General features: G+C 36.5%; 2 protein-coding genes across 7 annotated transcripts in view; one reads left to right on the forward strand and one right to left on the reverse strand.

Annotated features, from left to right (window-relative positions):
• The window catches only part of LOC133517026 (coiled-coil domain-containing protein 18-like), a 16540-nt gene extending 14339 nt beyond the window's left edge, over window positions 1-2201 (reverse strand). Inside the window, 3 exon segments of the mRNA XM_061850136.1 lie at window positions 164-271; window positions 776-912; window positions 1890-2201. Coding sequence (XP_061706120.1) covers window positions 164-271; window positions 776-912; window positions 1890-1959 — 315 coding nt within the window. The 5' untranslated portion in view covers window positions 1960-2201.
• Window positions 447-20200, forward strand: LOC133517027 (RB1-inducible coiled-coil protein 1-like). 6 transcript variants are annotated; one of them, XM_061850137.1, is made up of 19 exons: window positions 447-558; window positions 2819-2955; window positions 3535-3657; window positions 3733-3847; window positions 3992-4338; window positions 4588-4798; window positions 10211-10347; window positions 10424-10560; window positions 10895-11051; window positions 11136-11318; window positions 11402-11517; window positions 11723-11952; window positions 12043-12197; window positions 12406-12524; window positions 12632-12734; window positions 13004-13135; window positions 13637-13744; window positions 15561-15766; window positions 19790-20200. In XM_061850137.1, exons 1-19 carry the CDS (start codon window positions 462-464, stop codon window positions 19806-19808), a joined length of 2832 nt encoding a protein of 943 aa, XP_061706121.1. In that variant the 5' UTR covers window positions 447-461; the 3' UTR covers window positions 19809-20200. The 6 variants fall into 6 exon arrangements, with proteins under 6 accessions (XP_061706121.1, XP_061706123.1, XP_061706122.1 ...); XM_061850139.1 differs by having other exon boundaries at window positions 10430-10560; XM_061850138.1 differs by lacking the exon at window positions 19790-20200 and adding an exon at window positions 16343-16376.
• The last annotated feature ends 1765 nt before the right edge of the window (window positions 20201-21965 follow it).

The following is a 21965-nucleotide window of genomic DNA, read 5'->3' on the forward strand; positions in this document are numbered from 1 at the left end:
CGCCTAGTACCCATAGTACGAGCTTTGCTTATTTTGGGGTTAGGTCGATCGGTGTAAGATTGTCCCCAAATATTTATATATTTATTATTTATTTGTATAGCTACTCAGTGGCAATCTGAAATCTTTCGCTTGGAAACAAACTACATGTTAACTACATATCTACCTTAAGAGCAGGTTTTTCTTTGCCGGGGCGGGTCTGGCGCACGTCATACAGCAGTTGCGTCGGGTGCGTGGGCGGGAGTCGGGTCGTGGCGGACTTTGGCCGAGTTGTCTAAAATAATACATAGTTCAGCTATTTTCAAAGTTATGAAAGAACTGCGCAGCAGGAAGTATGAGGTTCTAAATTGAGCATATTATGAATAATCATAATTGAGCTGAAATAAAATCATTAATAGCGTTGGCCTTGACACACCCTGCGGGCGCGAGTTAGGAATCTAACATTAGTCAATTAGGTCAATAGCATGAAAAAAATCACGGGTTCTAATACGTTTTACAACGAAGTGATACTGCACCATCAACACGGCACGTTCACGAGACTGATGCCAGCATCATTTGAATGTAAGTATAACACCTGCGTATCTAGTGATCGATCAGATAAAATGCTTTTTTGGGACTCGCAATACTACTAATCAAGTGGCCTAGCTTAGTATTTGGCTATTAACTAGATACCTATGTACATAATTACCTCAAAGCTAATCTTTAGCCACATAATTACTTAGGTAGAACTAACACATTCTTAGTTAAATATAAAACTTGAACTGAAATAATGTATCACCTCATACTTTTGCCTATCTGCTATTTTTTTTGGAGAACTACGATTCTGGGCCGCTACTGGGAACGTCATTTGCGGGATCCTGCTTTTTGTATTTCCTCTTTCACTTTGTTTATCCTCTCTTATTCCTGCGGCATTCCCTAAGTGCAAATTGTGATATGGATTAGGTATGGGCATTGTACTTAAGTTTATTAGAAAAGTCCTTCAGTATCATTTTAGTATAAAATATATTTTTTTATTACTTACGTTACTTGTAACATTGCACTTTAAACATTATGTCACATCTCTTTTTAGGGTTCCGTAGTCAACTAGGAACCCTTATAGTTTCGCCATGTCCGTCTGTCTGTCTGTCTGTCTGTCCGAGACTTTGCTCCGTGGTCGTTAGTGCTAGAAGGCTGAAATTTGGCATGGATGTATAAATCAATAAAGCCGACAAAGTCGTACAATAAAATCTAAAAATTAAATTTTTTAGGGTACACGTAAATTGGGAGTGATTTTTTTTTTGCTTCAACCCTACAGTGTGGGGTATCGTTGGAAAGGTCTTTCAAAATTAATAGGGGTCTTCAACAAACATTTTTTGATAAAGTGAATATATTCGGAGATAATCGCTCCGAAAGAAAAAAAAATGTGTCCCCCCCCCTCTAACTTTTGAACCATAGGTCCAAAAAATATGAAAAAAATCGTGGAAGTAGAACTTAAGATAGACATTAAATGAAAACTATAGCGGACATGATCAGTTTAGCTGTTTTTGAGTTATCGCAAAAAGTTTCCCCTTCATAGTAAAAAGACTTACTTTAATTAGGTAATGATTATGCAAATTTACCTATTTGTTTAACTCGGGTGAAAGGTACCGTTTCATCCCTTGGTTAAGAATTTACTATACTTTAAGCTCCAGTTTAGCTCATTGTGACGGAAGAGTAACTACGGAACCCTACACTGAGCGTGGCCCGACATGCTCTTGGCCGGTTTTTATTTTAAATACATAAAGGTCTACGCATACTACTTTGTGCTATTTGGACATCCCAGTGGTCAGACAATAAAGTCAGACAGTCTTACAAAGATGAGAATAAAAGCCGTCGGAAAGCCAAAAGTTAAATAGGGATATTTCTGGTCTCACCATCAGCTGAAGACAATGGTAGTGATAGAGGGCTTCGAGGGGGTTCCGGTCGTCGAGATTTCATATTCATTTTATTTCAAGTCAAAGCGGTGCACAAAAAATTTGCCCTAAAGGCAGTCCAAAATCTTTTCTCATCACCACATCTTCAAATCCTTCAAAGGTGAATACTTTGAAAGATAATTTGATTGATAGGACCTGTCAGATATTCCCATAGCGTGCTCACGGCGGCAGGAACTCAGATAATAAACAGCCAGCACCTCGAACAAAATCCAAACTGTTTCAATAAAGAAAATCATTAATCCAAAGAAAGCTCTTTTACCCGTCCGTAAGGTAAAATAAATCTTAGAAAATCTCGAAATCGTTTAAAAAGGCTGTATGAGGAATCAGCCGGCTTGAAATATTAAAAACTTGTTTATGAACACATTTTTTGAAATTCAGAACTTCATTTTGACATGTTACCTAAAAGACTGCATTGTACTGGAAAATAAACTCAAAATTTCCAGTAATTTTCAACAAAGTCCTTAAGGACTTCAAAATTGACCATCACGAGCAATACCAACAGCACAGCTATCTTTAAAATGAATACCAAAGCACAGAAGGATAAGCCTCGTAAGTTTTTATAAGTACAGATACATTTTAAGCTACGATGTTTTGTTTAGAAGACCTTTTCCTAAAATCTTAAGTTACCGAAATATCAAATACTTCGTAGTTCGTTTTGTTATTTATCTTGTGTCAATAAACGCCTAGTCGTTGAGATTTGTGGACTGGTCGCCAAACTCTTTATCCTCGTTTACCCCAAGTCTTTACATTGACAAACATGGTATTTTGCCCTTACAACGCTTTGATTTATGTTAAGTGGTCCGCTTTTGCTTTAGAACAATCCAAGTTCTAATTAAGTGTTTGTTACAACGAGTAGTTGTGCTTTATAGATACGCCTGGGCCCAAATTGGTGCCGAGACCGACAGCCGCGTCAATCGCGCGCGCTGCGCTTAACGCCACCAACCGGATGCCTCCTCAGCCGCAGCGCCCAGCGTCCATTAAAACTCCCAGTTCGCCAAATTCAAAGGTATTCGTAGACATTTTTACCAGGTTTGCTGTATACTTGTTGGTCGCCGTCAAGTCATGAAGTCTTATACGGCGGTGGGTACAATGGTCTCAAACCTAAATATGTATAGCACTTATTTAGGTTTGAGACCATATGGACACTGTTCGAAATAAATTGTTTTTGATTTGATTTGATTTGACTTAAGAGGGAAGTATACGGTAGACCACGTGATCGTCCATACAAAAAGAGAAAACGTTTTTCCACTACTAAACATTTTCCATTCTCCACGATTTTTTTGTATGTTATTGACACAACGAAAATATAGGTTTAAATCTTTTTTTTTAAATTTGCAGAACATTTTTTTTAAAGCGAAACCTATAAGTAAACCTAGAATATATTATGCTGAAGTGATCGACATCAAAATCAAAATGATTAGTTAATTAGTGGAAAACGTTTTCTCCCGAAATGAAATTTCGTAGAAAATATTATTGTTATTTCGATAGATTTGAAAAACTATTCTTCCCTCTTTAAGTATTTCAACACAGCGATAGAGCGGCGTTAATTACCTTGAATGGTTTTTTTTTTTTTTGTTAATTACAGAGAAAGACCAATATTCAACGAAATATACATGAGATCTATACAAAGGCAGATAACCAAGTGGATACAAAAATCCATGATTTAGAACCGATCGTTGATACCAAAACTGATGTAAATAATTTTGAGGTCTGTATAGTTCTTAAATTTAATTGTTTTTATTATTAAATAATTTTGAAGTAAATTGAGGCCATGTTATTTTAGGAGAGCATTGAGGAGACTCTATATCGGAAAGAACCGCTAGTAATATCAGAGAACCTGCAGGAAGAGCCTCATCTTGATATTGTATTGCCCTCGGACTGCGGCGAGTCGCTAGTTGGTATGGGTCCATACAAATTTTCTCTTATTTATTTATTTATTATCTAAAAGCATTTACAAGCTTTTATAATCTGGCTTTCATATACTATTGTTTGTTGGTTTTCTTCATGCAAAGTAAATTGTTATACATGTTTTTTCCTTGCAGATTCTATAGATACAGCAAGCACGCTGTCCATAAGCCAACCACGAACTCCAATTGCGAGCCGTCCGCAAACTCCCAAGAGTCCAGGAATGACGCAAGCCGGAGGCACTAGGCCAAATACCCCTCATAGTGTACAGGACTCTATTCAGTCCACTACTCCCGCCAGTCGGCCGACCACGCCTCGAAAAGCTCAACCTATGTCTCAATCAATACCACTGCCCAATGTGTCACTGACCTCATCCTACCTACGTAATGATACCTCAGAGGTTGATGATCATGATCTCATGTCGGCTTACTCGGCGAAGCAAAAACAATTCCAACAAATGAAAAAGGAGTTGGATGTGAAACAAGTAACAATAGTCATTTTCTTTTGTACCGGTCGTTTTGCATGAGTGTTTTGATCCTTTCCTAAAAAATTGTTGCTTTCTGCTTCTTTATTAATTCAGTAAGAGGAGTAAGGATCTCACAAAATACCATATCACCGTTTGCGGTTCGATCTGAGAGCTCCAAAGTGGTTTAAAAGTACTTGTAGACTCGTGTGGTATTTTAAGTATGCTCATGTTAAAGAGATTCCACTTATGGCCACTATTCCTTCTCAGCAAGCGGTTCTAGAAGCGTTCGACAGCTTGCGCAACCTGCGTGAACGTTTACCGCGCGAGAGCGGAATGGGCAGCGGCGAGGGTGCAGTGCAAGAGTTGCTGGTGTTCAACGTCGCTGACTGGCCGGCGGAGGAGCTGGAGCAGCTGTACCGTGGCGCCGCTGCCGCAGATACCGATGGAGCGATGCAGCTTATTGAATCTGTCCCCATTGGTATGTTGATGACCGCACAGAGTGCGTAGCCAAGGTGTCAATCGTTAACGCTCGCGAACGATACGCAATTGTCACTGTCGTACTCTCGCATTAATATGGAAGAGTAATAGAGAGAGATGATTACGCTACGCGGAGCGTTAACGACTGGCACGTTGATTAAGCACCCTGGTCATAGGTCCTAACGAAGGTGGTTGGTTTTAAGTTCGCTGATTATAGTCTTTTTCAAACTGGAAGGGTAGGCTGACATTAGAATTTTTTTCATTCCATGCCATTGACGTTTTAGACCAATTCTTTTTTAACAAAAAAAACTTTGAATCCTAATAGGCCACATATATAGGTATATATGTAATATTATATAATAAAAATTAAAAACCTAATATCGTTGCGTTTATTTATGTAAAACGGAACTCAATTACAATAGTTTGACTCTACTTATCGACCGAACCGATTCCGTTCGTGTCAAATCATTTCAGTCGCGAACAATTATGAAAATAAGATAAGTTTATTAAGCTCAAAAGTTTACACCTAATACAGTGTAAACTCCATATAACGCCACTCGATATAACGATTCACCTCTATAAAGTCGACATTTGTTGCCTATAGTGGCTTTACTTTAATATTTAATATCTCTATATAACGAAAACTCTTTATATATAGTGTCAAAAAGCATCAGGTCCCTTGAGAGTCGCTATATAGAGTTTATATTGTATGTTTACATAAGGTTCCTCCTCCCGCAAAATACCGTAAAACTAAGTTACTCAGAACCATTTTTTTTATATTAAATGTGACACTCTCTGTGCAGAAAAAAATACAAGATATGAGCAATGATATGGTTTATCTGCCCCCGTATCCAACATACCAATCGGTAACGCTCCGTAGCGAATGGAACGCATCTGTCACTATCGCACTAATATAGAAGAGTGATAGAGAGAGATAACTACGCAACGCTAAGGAACATTAACGATTGGCAAGTTGACTACGCGGGCTGGAGATCTATTTCAATTATTTAAATTTTAAATAAGTGAAGAATCTTGAAGTCACCCCTATTTCACTAACTACTGCAAGTTTTATAGAAAATATATGCAACTTTACAATGTTTCTCACAAAACACTATAAAATGATTTGGTTTTCTTGCTTTTTGCAAATTCATAAAGCTATGTCTCAATTCCTAATATCAAATAAGCCTAAATCCCGCCTAGATACCAATCTCTCTGCTCTCATCCATATAGTCAGTGCGGGGCAAGTCGTGTTGCTAGACGGACCTGTATGGACCTATGCTGCGTTGCGCGCGCGAGTTAGCGAAATTCTATTTCGAACACATAGCTGTGCGCGCTCGATCTTTTGCAGCGACTGACTGGATGACGTTTGATATCCCCCGTAAGGGGGGTACGAGGGGCCGCTTCCGCCTTCCGGCTGCGGCGGCTGTCACGGACTTTTGCAGCGGGTGGTGCGGTGAGGGGTATAAGCTTCGCACGCACGCGCGAGGTCGTTGGCGTTGGGTGCAGCCTTAAAAATAGAAATCATCACCAATAGAATCAATTATATGCACTTTGCAGATTTAATCGATAATCGTAAAAAATCGTTTCTAATTTGCTTTGTCACAACCCTATAATCACTTTATGTTTTATTTTTACTATGAAGTACTGCCTAAGAAAAAGTATGGAACGCTAATTTGTTTCTTGCATAGAAAATGTATAGCTTAGTACTTTATAGTTTAAAAAAAACAGACTACAAGAGTCTTGAATGGTAACCAGGGAAGAGAGCTGTTTTTTTGACTATGAAGTAGCCTAAGAAAAAGTATGGAAAGCTAATTTGTTTCTTGCATAGAAAATAGTTTTAAAAACAGACTACAAGAGTCTTGAATGGTATCCCTGGCTACCGAGCGAGTTAATATATATATCGCAGGGAAATGACTAAAACAGAGATTTGAATAAATCTCTTAAGGGATATGATTAAATCACCCTAAAATACACGGAATTTTTGACATGAAAATAAACATTATTTCATAAAGCATGTACCTACGCTGTGCAAATGCAAAAATGGCCATGATCGGTGCACAATTGACTCGTCAGCCGCTCGCCGAACGCAGAGGTGTGGGGTTATGCGTCATTTTGCCATAAATTTCACCTCTGACCGGCTTTGGGCGACTATCTTGGGTAAGCTATTTTGCCATGTTATTGTTACATAATATAAAGTGTTTTGTTAAATATGCGTAAGGTAACGGCGGCTATTAACGCGGGTATCAAAATCGACGTCTAACACCGCGGTGTTTACAAATACGCATTTTGCAAGCAAACAGATCTATTCCCTAAGAAATAAAGTATACACAAAACAAGCTCATTCATTGGTCTATCGTGCCCATTAGTGGCCATTTGTGTGAGTGTAACAAAAAACTCGCGATTCGTCAGTTTGTGCGACGGCGGCGCAAGAACCGGTTGTTCCATACAGACGCGTGACAGCACAGGTAAGTGCACTCCAATCTTACTTAGTGTTTTACGTAATAGTTATGGCAAATAAACTAGTGCAATGCCTTTTAAGAGGTTGTGTATTGTTTTCTACATGATTTTGAATTACTTTTAACTTAGTTTTTGACCGGGAAATACGTTTAAAATTGAAAAGAAAATACAGCGGTGATAGGCGCCAATTACATCTGTGGTAAGTAATTCCGTGGTATGCCATGGTAATAGGAAAAGTGTCAGTTTTGTTATTTACTCTTTAGTTTTGGTACAAATTATCAATTTTATAATTTCTTTTATTTATTCCAATCTTGATCTATTCATGCTATTAAAGAGCTATTTCCATGGTATGGAAAGTATTCAACTAACCCTTAATTTTTAACAAAAACTTCAGCACCGATTTCCTTGTTTCTATGGGAACCCTTAATCTGTCAATTTTTTTTTATTTTGAGTTAAAACCTAAAATTTACTTGCCAGTTATGTGATTTTGTCTTTACAAGAAGCTTGTAATATACGTGTTTGATTTTATTTGAAAAACCATCTGTGTTTTATTATTTTTATGGGTCGGAATTAGGTTTAATTAAACTCCAAATTAAGCCTATTACCGACGGTATGATCAGATTACCCTCGGTAATAGAATGTATAGAAATTTATTACCGACCCAGAGAAATATCGAATGGGTCGGTAATAGGCTCTTAAAGAGTTATCTATTACCGAGTGACTATTTGGTATTGTATTGAAATATCGCATTTAGGGTACCGCAAGTACAGATTTCGTTGATAAAATTTAGACTTCAGTTATCATTATCAGATTTAAATTCTTCTATTGTCTGATTCAGTTATTATTATTACTCTGACAAGGAAGGGTACCCAGCTGCCGGACAATTCCGATTAGATTTTTTTTATATAATTTTATTTATACAGTAGTCCAAAATCTCAGACATGATTTTTTTTAGCTATAAGAATCAGCAATAAGAAAAGTACTGTGATTTGTTAATTATAAATGGGTAAATTACAACACATAATATGTGAGAGACTTTATTTAACTTAATTACCTTATCAAAAAATATTAGAATTAAAAATTTTCATGTTTTTATATATAGTCGAAATTTTATAAGGTGGACGTTTACCATTTCACTGTGGTAAACTTTCACTCAGGTGGTAAACGTCCAGCTTATAAAATTTCGACTATAATTTACGCTGTGCCTTATGAGAAAATGTTACTTACTTGTTTTTTTGTGCAGCTAATTATGTCAGTAAGACTAATTCTTATCAATCTTTATAGCATTTAAAAATTACTTTATTTAATAACAGGCAGGCTTATTTGTCATATACGTCCTTAGTAAAACTTTACTAACAATAATGTAGATGACAGAATCTGAAACTCTTCTTCCCTGCACCCTTTTCACCATCTATAGTCTACAAATAATTTTTGTTGTTTTATATGTAAAACATTCAACTTATAACTTGTTATACAGGTACTCGTGGGTACTTGGTAAGTTAACTATTTAATAGTATTTGATTGTGCCAAAGTGTAATTATAATCTCTTCGAATATATCTCTTATTTTTAAACATACTCCTATAGTTTTATTTTTTATTTTTGTGTCATTATTAAACTTAATGACACAAAAATAATATACAGAACCCACGTCGTTATTATTGTTTTAACCCTCGGTATTAGGTTTCGAATTTTGAGTTTGGTTTCTATTAACGAGTGCAGAAAAATCATGCCAATTGTACCCTCGGTAATGAAAGCTTAATTCGCGATAATAGAATCACAGCCTGTCCCTTGCCACGGTAACAGAAGATTTGGTCATTTTGGCTTAAAAAAATATTTTAATACATATAATAACCCAAAATGAATCCAAAAACGTGTGAAACGGAAAGTTCATTAAATGCTCTGATGAAAAAAAAAATATTCCTGGCTGTTAGACATCATTGATACCCTTAATTTTTGGATCTCTTTTGAAAAGTTCCTTAACTACCACGGTAATAGGTGCCTTTACCTTAGCTAAGGAACTAAATAATCGCCTGATAAACCGATATAGTTCATATTTTAATGTTTTTACAGGTATTTTGGGAGGCTGGAAATCGAGCCTATGTTTTGATTTGTCTTTTTCTATTTTAGTGATTTGGTCAAATGGCTGATTTTTTTCTAGGGAAATGATGATATGGATTCGCCATTTTAACATCCTGCGTGATTTGATCATATGGTATCGTCTTGGCTCGTCTCAATCCTTTTTTGTCAAGTTCTTAAATTCGTCCCGTTCTGATTTCGTCACCTGTTCTGCTTTCGTCACTTTCGTGAATTGTCCATATCATCTTTGGTAATCTTTGTTGTTTGTCTATTACCGATGATATCCCTTGGAGATTTGTTCCAATCTGTTTGAATCATTTACCTGCGACATATACACTGCGGGCTGGTAAGACCCGACAAATTTAAAGGTGTATTCTTGACCGCATTTAGAGACCAAAATGTCATACAAAGTATTCTGAAAAAAATAATACAAGGTCCTGTTTTAGAGATAATGACAATTCTATAGAAAATTTGTTTCTGTCATAACTTAGTGAAAACGCCTTTTTGGCTGCGACGCTGCCACTTTGTGACTTGGTTTAGACATACCTCTGAGAGACATTAAAGTTTTAAAGGAAACTGGAAAATAAAGAAGTAAATAAAAAACTTATTTGTTGTAATGTTTTTTTTTTCGCCAAGATGTAAAAAGAAATAACGTGACGTGTGCGGAAAACGAAAAAAAAAAAACCAAAACTCATATCACATTTTTGCGCTTTATGACCTCAGGAATGCGTGCCTAAAATCTGTCGGGTTTCACCAGCTCACGGTATATGTATAGGTACAGCGTAGGTATACCGTGTATGTATTTCACGGTTTCGATTTTGTTAATTAATTCACATTGATTCAAGACGCCGTTATTCATAAACTTTTTTAATCTTACAGATGAATCCAACTTTAATGAAGTAGAAGCTAAAGTGATGAAGATGCCAGAACAATTTGCTGAATTATGTCTCCAGGCGTTCGCGGCGCGACAAGAGCTCATAGATTGGGTCAAGGATCTTCTCCTGCATTCTGATAACGTAATTGAATACTTTGAGCCTAAGATACGCTTAAGTATTGTAAGTATGTGAATAAAGTTATTTTGTTTCTTTAAAGCCACAGGACTGCGGCGAAGGGGAGACGATGCAGAGAATTGCTCATTACAACTCGCAGGGGCTCCAGCTTTGCGACGCTTTGCGGCAACTTAAAGAACAAGCAGACTGTGCAGTGGATACAGTAGCATATTTTTCCAAGTTAGCAAACAATCGATTTGAATTAAATTAACGAATTGAAAAAAATATTTAAGCTATGCACGTTTTTAAATATTTGTATCGTGGTTCTGGCTGGATCGGAACCAGACAATCAGTGTTGGTTGAGCGTCAATTAGAATTTAAAATATTAAAAAATCATTACAAATTGAACCATAACGGACAGTTCAATTTGTAATGGTTAATTTTCAATATTTTCAATTCTAATTAACGTTTGGCCAATACTGCAGGCAATGATCTTTTTTTCGTCAAATTAAATTATCTACAGTTGGGTTGGTTTGTTTTTATTCTATCAATTGACTTTATTTTCGCTTTTTAGACGAATGTGGAGAGATCAAAATGCATTAATTAGTGTTGGAAAAGTCCTAGTCCGGGACGTGGCGTGTCTCAAGCAGAACCTCGAAACGCAAGCGAATGTCGTCGACCAAATGCAGTCGCAGTTACATAGTTTACAAAATGGAACTAGTAATGTACAGGTAGGTATATACAGAGGTATATGTGCCAATACACTAGTAATATGAATGTAATCTTGAATGACTTAAATTGAAATATTTTTTTAGGAAATACGCCAAGAATTGGAGGAAGAAAGAGCAGCAAAAAATTCGCTTAAAGAAAAACTTGCTACGTCTGAGAATCAACATCGGCAGTCTCGCAATCGGATTACCAAAATGGACCGTCAACTTCGAGAAGCTGAAGCAAGCATATCCACTTTAACTGGCACTGTAAAAGTGCTTGAAGATCAGGTACTTACCTATGTTTGATCAATGTAAATATTGAATGATATTATTACCACCTTTATAATTTGGTTTTATATTATTCCGTTCAGTCCCGACAAAGAGAGATACAACTGGAAGCACGGGCCAGAAAAATGAGGGAATCACTAAAAACTGGTGAAGTGGCGAGTGGTCATTTAGCACAGAAACGTGATGCACTACAAGCTGAGTAAGTATACCTATAATCCATTAATGTAAATATTAATTTAAATAAAATATTAGTTTCCAAATGTATTCGTTTCAAATCGTATAAGTTTCAAATTGTATTAGTCTCAAATTGTATAATGTTTAACCAAATAAACGTTCTTCATTTTCATAATTTTTATATAGGTAACGTTAAAACTTCTCGTACTAATCAACTGAAATGTTAACAGAGTAACAGAATTGAGAGACCAGATTGAAAAAGTATCGGCTAAATATGACTCTACTATTAAAGATTTAGAAAATCAGTTAAAAGAAACTAAGTCAGCTTTGGAGGAACAGACTTTGTTAAATCATAACAAGGACTTGGAAATAGCAACTGCGAGGAATGCAGCTTTAGCAGAGAGCAAGGCCACAGTTGAGCAACTGCTTACCAAAATAAGGGAACTTGAGAATAAGATCGGTAGGTTTTAATAACCAGTAGCAGGGTATTAGATGTTTGGATTTATCTGATTACTGATATTTTAGTAATATACCTAAATAAATATTCCAGCACACAACGTTGAACAAAAACAACCATCTTCACGAGAAATGGAATTGGTAGCAGAACTGCAAGCAACAAAAGAAACACTGCGAGTGGTAGAAGAAGAAGTAATAGTGTTCAAACAGGAGAAAGTTCGATTCTTGGAAACGCTTGCAAAAATTGCTGTAACTACCCTTTCTCCAGAATTACTTTTATTGTTTTGATCGGTTATGAAAATGTACGTAGTATGACTACAGATTTTTTTTTTCAGTCCCTTTTACCACCTGATACATTTTTTTCTGGTGAATTTCAAGGTGATGATATCTCAAAATATCTTAATATAAACTATTAATGTTCCATGCTGGAAAAATATTGGAATGCACATTGTTTTAGGAGACAGACGACAAAGTAGGGATGCAGCAAAAATTGGCGGCGGAACTTCTCAGCAAAGAGGAAATAATAGGCAAGCTGCAGGTTCAAATGAGAGAATTAACCAAGAATGATAAATTACTGTAAGTTTTAGACGTGACATTGTAGCATAAATCAAAGCACCGTACTTAAATCAATATATAAAAGGTCTAAAGCTAAACTTACGTCTCTCTGGTGGTTTTGTTTTCAGTACTCAGAAAGTTGTTCAATATGAGCAATATGTTAAGGTTTTGCAAGCACATCGAACTGGAGTCACGAATTTGGAAGAAAGTAACGAAGATTTTCAAAAAGAGGTACCTACATACCTTGGTGCTAATATTGCTAAAATGTTCTAATGTCAAATTTATCATATATTGCACTCTAGATATGCATATACGATATGTTTTGTTTTCAATGTAAGCTCCTGAACAAAGTATATTCGTCATCATTATTATCATATCCTACTTGTCCCTACTAAGGTTCTGATATCCTGGTATACGCCGTCCAGTTGGTCAGATAGTTATCTGAGCTTGGGAAAATATACTAGTACCAATGAATATTATTACTATTCCCTATTTCGTAGATCCTAGATTTACGAATGAAGCTTTTAGAAGAAATTCACCGGAATGAGGAGCTGAAGGAAGCGCTAGCAAAGAAGGATCACCAGCTGGAGCAGCAAGACAAGACGTCACGAGCCCAGGCAAGAGTCATCAAGGTGACACAATAGAGAATCCTCTATATAATCTATTGTCATGTTTCTAAGAGTTTCTGTTATGGATACACATGTGTTCAATACTATCATACTAATATAAATGAGGAAGTTTGTACTCTCGGCATCAAACAGTGGTAACAAAAATGGCCAAATATGTAATAACACATCTTTACTACCATAAGATAATTCGGTCTACTCTCCTGTCAGAAGTTAGAAGAGCATTGGGCTCAAAAAGGATTCCGAACCAAGACGACTCAAGCTCTTAATGAGCTCATAAAAGTAAGTCTTTAAGACTCGGGCTTAATAGAAAGCTCAAGTTCTAAGAACTCGGGCCTATTGAAAGCTCAGGCCTCCCGAACCTCTAAGGAGCTCTGACTCAGTCAAGCGTTAAGAGCTCAAACATCAGCGCCCTAGGTATTGATTGCTATTATAGCAGGCCTTCGCTTATTGTAGTTAGTGGAGTAACCTTTTTTTATTTTTATTTTTTTTTTATTGTTGGGGCAGGTGCGCGAGGAACTGATCAACCTGCTAAAGAACAAGGAGACGGAGCAAACCCGCGAGCTATTGGCGCTGCAACAGGACCTCGAGAACAGAATGAAAATTGTAGACGAAGTGAGAAATAGTTTTTTTTTAGAAGTTTCTTAGATAAGAGAACTTGTGTAATGAACTCTCCTTATTTTTTTCTAATTGCAGCTTATTTTCATATTACATTGTGTCGTTATTTACAAATTTTACAATTTAAAAAAATCCGATGCATTCAATTTGCATGCATGCAGGCATGCTAATATTTTTAACAGGCAATATACATATTATCAGAAGACAGCTATAAAATTCACAAAGTAAACGAAAAATAACTTGCTTAGAAATTAATTTATGTTTTGTAACCTGTACTGTTACGTAATCGCTACTAATATTATCAATGCGAAAGCTAATCTGAACTAATAATAATGAAATTAGGAATGCAGAAAGTCTGGAGGATATTACAGGACTACATTATATTTGGAAATCCTCTCCTCCTCACAGACTTAGGGGAGAGTCGACTATATCGTACCGCCGGTTAAATCGTACCAGCTCTAGTTTTCACAGTTATACGTAAGGCACCAAACAGTGCTCCAATGGAATTAAGTTTATTAATCTGATCAAACATAGCATACGACTATAAACGAACGAAAGAGAGAAAAAATAGAATAGAAATCATTTATTCAGACAACACATCAATACAAATATTGTCTCCACTCAGTAATCCTCTGATTTGAAATTCGACATAAAGACGACTGACGAAAAGACTGATATATTAAGTCTAAACTCGAGTTCTTTTCAACTTGTTAGTCTTTTGTAGGGACTTAGGTCCTTTTCAGAAAACTCTAAATTTTTTGTTTGTTTTTTTTTTCTTATTTTTACCTCAGATTCATAATAAAGGTCCTCTCGGATCCTCAGATATCGATTTTTATCTTGAACAGAGCAAAAACGCAGAAATTCAAGACGGCCGGTTTTTTTCTGATTTTGACTTCAGATTTGTAATAAAGATCCTGTTGGATCCACAGATATCGATTTTCATCTTGATCAGAGCAAAAATGTAGGAATTTAATATGGCGGTCGTTTTTTTCTAATTATGACCTCAATCATAATAAAGGTCTTCTCAGATGATCAGATATCGATTTTCATCTTGACCAGAGTAATAATGGAGAAATCCAAGATGGCGGGGCTTCTTTCCAATAAAATTGAGTGACCAGTTTAAATTAGGGTATCCTTGGAGGATTTAACAACTGGAGACGCCTTTAAGATCTTACCCCTTTGTCGAAAAGCTCGGCCAATGGTCATATGTATTGTATCATTGTATGGATGGACTGACTTTTATCTGACATGGCTATTTGTACGTTACGTAGAAATAGCCATACAATTGACGTGCCCCTCCCCCACAAAAATCGACAGTTTTGTACAGAAAATTACAGTCAAGGCGTCTCCAGTTTTTAAATCCTCCAAGGGGGTATCAGATTGCGCGACAAAGTACTTTTAAATGAAGGTACTGTTTTATTGAACGGGAGCTTGTTTGGATACCTAAAGTATAGATATCGGCACCGGAATGCTACTTTATCGGTTGGATACCCGGTCAAAACCGTCTTTAAAGGTACCTTTTCTGTGCTTGCGTACAAGTGCTGCAAAAATACTTCCTTTTGCTTGTTATGAACATAATATCAACCCCTATTTCATCAAGGCTGTAACTACGAAACCCTACACTAAGCGTGGCCCGAGATGCTCATGGCCGGTTTTTTTTATATATAAGAGGGCTTCATACTGCTTGACGTACCTACTACTACCAGCGTGACTCTGAAGGTTCTACAAGAGGAAAATGTACCTTTTGTTTGTTCAGTTTTTACCTAGGGTAAGAACTTGGACCCTGATAGATAATATTTCGTAAATATTACAGGTAAACAAGCAAATCTCAGCCAAGGCGGTGGAGATCCAGGAGCTGTTCGCGACGCTGGAGAGCAAACAGCAGCAGATCCACCGGCTAGAGAAGATCGTGCTGATGCTGGAGGAGCAGCAGCGGCGGTCGCAGGCACAGCGCACGCGCCACGAGGAAAAGATCGCCGCGCTCGAGCACGAGCTCGCGGAAGGGTGTCGCCGGGAACGGTGAGGAAGTTCGATTGTTTTTCAACCCATAGCCATATTTTGTATGGTGAATATAGTATGAATGTACGGCACACTAAGCCACTTTTACTATAGAACAAAGACCGCAAACGCGAAAAAATTTTGGCTGTTTCATACATTTTGATTGATCAGGTGTTTCCTACTATGGGAGATCTTTTATGCTCAAAAACTCCAAATCTATCCAAAGCTAATCGAACATTTGATCAAATTAGGGGAAAAGTGTCAAAAATCTTTTATGTACAGTCAGCTGTAGAGAAAAGGGACCCCTTGCACAACGTAATTTTCGTAATTTTGTTTTTTTTTTTTTCAAATTACGTAGGTAGTTTCCAGATTTTTTCCTGTACTTGTAGTAAGTATACGACGATAGTACTTGACATATTTCATGGTCTTCTAGGTCAACGAAATGTACCCCATACATTTTGATTCCCTTGAGAGTGTCGAAATATACGTGATTAGCGGCATAAACGGCCGTATATTTTTTTACGTTAACTGTAAGATTTTTTCACAGCTTCAAGAGACTGTCGACCTGAGTATTTGGTTTTAATTTCATCTCGATAGGTACGCGTTTCCGAGATAAAGAGCCTCGACAGACCAATGGACGCACATACAGAAAGTGATCCTATAAAGGGTTCCGTTTTTTTCCTTCTGAGGTACGAAACCCTAAAAAAGGTAAAACTAGGGTGTTAATTTGTTTTTTAAACAACGCTCAATGCATGGAACAATCAATTCGCACGCTGTTCTTTAGATGAGAAATTTCCAGTTCAAAGTGTAACATACATATAAGCGCTACCATTACATTCATGCGTAGGTTTACTCTATTCTATCTATTGAACTATCGTTTTTAGGGTTCCGTAGTCAACTAGGAACCTTTATAGTTTCGCCATGTCCGTCTGTCTGTCTGTCTGTCTGTCCGAGGCTTTGCTCCGTGGTCGTTAGTGCTAGAAAGCTGAAATTCGGCATGGATATATAAATCAATAAAGCCGACAAAGTCGTACAATAAAATCTAAAAAAATATTTTTTTTGAGGCTACCTCCTACACGTAAAGTGGGGGTGAATCATTTTTTTTTTGCTTCTACCCTACAGTGTGGGGTATCGTTGGAAAGGTCTTTCAAAACTAATAGGGGTCTTCAACAAACATTTGATAAAGTGTATATATTCGGAAATAATCGCTCCGAAAGAAAGAAAAAATGTGTCCCCCCCCCTCTAACTTTTGAACTATAGGTCCAAAAAATATGAAAAAAATCGTGGAAGTAGAACTTAAGAAAGACATTAAATGAAAACTATAGCGGACATGATCAGTTTAGCTGTTTTTGAGTTATCGCAAAAAGTTTCCCCTTCATAGTAAAAAGACTTACTTTAATTAGGTACTGATTATGCAAATTTGCCTATTTGTTTAACTCGCGTGAAAGGTACCGTTTCATCCCTTGGTTAACAATTTACTATACTTTAAGCTCCAGTTTAGCTTATTGTGACGGAAGAGTAACTACGGAACCCTACATTGAGCGTGGCCCGACATTCTCTTAGCCGGTTTTTTATAGTGCAATTAGTAGGATTTAATTCAATAAGTAACATTTCTCAATTATACGCCATACGCTCCAAACCTAGTTTTACATAAAATATCGAAAAATAAAATATTTACACCCAATTTATCCATCAATCATTTTAGCGACTTTCACATCATAATTTGTAAAAAAAAATACAATACACACAATATTCTAATTGAAGTTTACAATAAATACATATTTACTGTATAAAACACCTAAAGAGGCAGAGGTCCACAACGCTCGATGTCAACGTGTCACTGCCTACATTTCACAGAACTGATTTAGAATAATTAGAATTTCTAAATCTGTGATCTTCTCGGTTCTAAAGTTATCTGGAATCAAGTATACTCGTGAGCGTCAGGATGGCGGGTGGACCTCAGCAAATTGTGAACAGCAACAGTGAACGAAATATTTTATAAACATACACTTAGGAGCAAAACCGTGCCAATAGTAGCATATTAGTAGAATGTGGAGAAGTTGATTTCGATCAAGGGGAGGGGCACATGCGGTTAATACATAACAGTACTCCTTGAAATTTTCTAAAAATCGGCCTAACATAAATATGATGTACGTGGCATTGGCATTTACCCTTAGGTCGCATGGTCCGACTGACTAGTCCGATCAATCGGAATACGAATATATTTTTTTCCCGCTGGCTCGATTGATCGGAATATAAGGACTTCTCTAATTCTCGTAGTCCTACTATCGGAGTAACGGGATTTTAAAAGTTCGTCTAGTTCGATCGATCGAACCACGAGACCTTGAAAAATCCTCTTAATCCGATCACACAACTTTTATTTTTCCTGTTAGTCCGACCGATATTTTTTGGTTAATTTTGTACTCTACCAACATCTGGTTTTTAACACTTTTCTGGTAACAAAAGTGTTTTCTTACTTTCGACGTGATCCTGGGTAGGAATGGAGTCGATTGGCATCAAAAACAACAACAAAATGATCTTTTTCTCGCACCCTGTATGTTTTACCGGAAATCTGTTACCGCCAATTTTCATCAATTTGAAATCGAGGGATGGTCTCTTAAGGCCATTTTTACCTAGCAGCACGGGATCTGGTAGCTACCCTTACTGACCCAAAATCTAATTCCACCCTGTAGGTATATTCTTAACCCAAATTTTATTTTAATTTAAATCTTACATATTTATCAGAGAAAATATAGAAAACTTACCAATTGCCAGTGTCTAGTAGTGAGTTAAGATGAGATAACGTTTACGTGTCATTAGCCGGACTTAGCAATAATATCAAGTCTACAGTTATGTCCGATCAATCGATCCAACAGGAAGAAAACACGACCTCGTGGTTCGGTCGATCGAACTAGACGAACTTTTAAAATCCCGTTACTCCGATAGTAGGACTACGAGAATTAGAGAAGTCCTTATACTCCGATCAATCGAGCCAGCGGGAAAAAAATATATTCGTATTCCGATTGATCGGACTAGCCAGTCGGACCATGCGACCTAAGGGGGCATTTACGGTTGTTTTTTAATTTCTGATTTTCGATCAGAGTAGAAAAAAACATTTTTTTATGAAAACTCCAAATATGGAACCGTACATAATTAAGAAACTTAGCCTCTCTAAAATGAGGTATCAGCTGTTTACATCATGAACATAGTTTTCTAGTTATTGCAGAATAACAGTCTTCTTTAACATTGAACTAACAGACGCTTTCTGTGACTGTTTTAATGGCACACTTTTCCACCTATAAGTCGCCTAAAAGCAACTTCAAAAATATGCCCTGTGAAAACAATTTCATGACGATTTTATCGTGGCAGAATTTCTCAATTATATATGGTTCCCTATTTGGAGTTTCCATAGGAGGAAATAAAAATACTGGAATGTGTTTTTTACAAAATAACCGTAAATGCCAAGTACATCATATGTTGGCGGATTTATAGAAAATTTCAAGGAGTACTGTTATGTACTAATCATGTGCCCCTCCCCTTGATCGACATCAACTTCTACTAAAATGCTACTATTGAGACAGTTTTGCTCCTAAGTGTATTATACCTTCGGTGTACCTCAGTGTACCTTTAGTAGAATCCAGTGTACCTCTCCCTAAAACGAGATATTTAACAAAAAAGGAGAGGTACACTGAATTATATTAAAGGTACACTGAGGTACACCGATGGTACATTATGCTGTAATAGTGACAGTCAATAATATCAGTCGCTATTAGGGATGTCATACTAGTGTCACTGTGACAAGATACGAAATGGTACTGAAATTAAATTCCTAGATCGTAGGTACAGTCAACCAATTTGAATCCTAGGCCACTATAGAACCTTGTCGCTTTAACCACTCTATACATGACATGTATCACTCAATATATAAGCACTGTCGTAGAAGTCATTATGACATGGTTATATAGTGACCTAGGAATCAAATTGGTTGACCGTATAGGGTAATTTAATTAAACTCGTTGAAATTGACTTGTTTTTTTTTTTCAGAAAGTTCCTGTTCTTCTGAATGGGCCAGATTAAAAGTGACATGAAAGTGCTGATTTAAATTTACAGTAGTGAAATTAAAAATATGAAATTCGAAATTAAGCGCAAGTAGCTTCTTGGTTTAAGCCCTTTGCTGAATACTTAACGTACCTCTTATAGGCTATACAAGTGAGAAAACACTTAGTGCGTGCGTTTTTGCGTTGAATTATATAATAATGAAATTAATGGTGTTGTATTCAATCAATGATTTTTTTTTAAACTAGACATAACGCGAAAACAAGCACTCAAGCCTGCGAAATGGAAACATTTTAATAATAAAAGAAGGTTAGCAGAAATTGGTTAGCGTTTTGAACCTAAGGTACGGTTAAAATTTGTCTTCTCTAATGAGTTAGAAAATAAACCTGGTGAATAGAACGTTATTTGTTTTTATTCTATTAACCTCTCGTATCGGGAGCGTGAATCCGTGCAATATTAGATTCTTAAACTGAAATAAATGTCATATACTAAGAAAAAGTGACCAAGGTCTCCAGTGCCCGAGGCTGGAATCGAACCTGCGTCCTCTGCTATCACGGCAGGTGCCTGATCCACTCGGCCACCGGAGTCACGGCAGCATTAGTCGAATTTGCCAAGTATATGTATTTCTTACTGAAGGCTTACGGCGCCTTATATTTACAAATATTTAAATTTCTAGCCGATTATTTTATACATTCTAAAAAGTTCTCGGCCAGTACAGGATCTACAGTAAAGAGTATCGCTATGAAAGCAACAAACTACAGGACAGTTGTACTACCGGTCTGCCGTTATGGTCACTAGTACTACTGGTAGTACTAGTGACCTTAGGGTGTATTATTTGTACTACCAGTTGAACTAGATGGTAGTACTATTGTCCCAGAGGGGAAATATTGCCAACTGTTCGAAGTAAAACTAGGTCCATGGTAACAGTTTCCCCTATATTATTTTTCACTATTTTACCCATAACTTGCACGTTTGATTTTACTCTAATGTTAGATGGTTAATAAATAAATATTATAAAAACAAATATAACAAATGTTAATCGTTTTGGGCGAACTACTGAAATTATAAATTTAATCAAGTTCATCCGATACGAAGTAGCTAAAAATACAATACCTAACTTACTTCTCAATTTAAAAACCCTCCAATCTTGATATATGCTTATGGCAATGTTAAGGAACGGTACGCAGGCAAGAACCTACATACCTATGTACAAAGCACGTGAACATGGGTACCTATATAGTAACTATCGTAGTTGTAGGAACAAAAACAAGAATTAATTAGAAGTTATCTTGTTATGTGACGCTCATCAGTTTCATTACACTTTTGCGACCTCGTATTTTGCAGTATTATCTATGTAAACTGGTTTCAATGCATTAAGACAGATAATGTGAATAATGTATAATTAGTAGGTAGTGCCGTTCCCGTGGTTTTTCTTGCTATTTCTTACCCCAGAAATGTATACAAAGTCCAAAAAATATTGATTGAGTTGAGCCCATTTCTGCTTAGTACACAATTAATGCAAAGTTCTGCTGCTTAGAATAAAAGACGTCAACGAGCCTTTAACCAAGCATCAGTCCACATCGTTTCAACCACCGATAAGTTAAGATTTACCTGTGTTCACAACAGTGGCATAATAAGCTTTTTAGATCTCAACAACTCTTGTGGCATGGCCTAAGCCTAAACGCGGTGTTGGAATGAAAGGCTCTATATTACTTATGTTGCGGTTGTATAAAATACTTTTTAATACAGTTGCTCAAAAAGTGCTACTTTAGGTACGTAGCTGTTTAGCGTGCGGAAAGTTGGTTTTCGCGAACTAGTGCTTTTTACTTTTCCAATTTTTTTTTAAATTTATACTTGTTCCGATTCATGACTACTTATTGATGAGTGTTAATGTTAGTTTCCTTTAAACGTCATTATGAACATAAAAACGTACTGTTAATGTAAGAATAATAAAAAATATACATATTTCATATTTTATTACTTACCTCTTCATCATTATAACACGTTTATTTTTTATATTGAATATTGGAAAACCGTTCTTAATAAGTTCTCTGAATGGAACGGAATAGCTGCCGAAACGCTTGTCAAAGAAGAGGCGTTTTTTCTTACTGCAAGTATGTTTTAAGTTTCCAAACATTTGATATTGTTTTTATACAATTTAAAT

This window comes from Cydia pomonella, chromosome 4, assembly GCF_033807575.1.
Source record: "Cydia pomonella isolate Wapato2018A chromosome 4, ilCydPomo1, whole genome shotgun sequence".
Lineage (NCBI taxonomy): Eukaryota > Metazoa > Arthropoda > Insecta > Lepidoptera > Tortricidae > Cydia > Cydia pomonella.

Excerpts from the sequence above, each read along its gene's own strand:
- LOC133517027 (XM_061850137.1), top strand. The coding sequence starts at position 462 with ATGAAAAAAATCACGGGTTCTAATACGTTTTACAACGAAGTGATACTG. Across the intron at positions 559-2,818 it reads GATGCCAGCATCATTTGAAT|ATACGCCTGGGCCCAAATTG; the intron begins GTAAGTATAACA and ends TGTGCTTTATAG. Across the intron at positions 11,052-11,135 it reads ATGGAACTAGTAATGTACAG|GAAATACGCCAAGAATTGGA; the intron begins GTAGGTATATAC and ends ATATTTTTTTAG.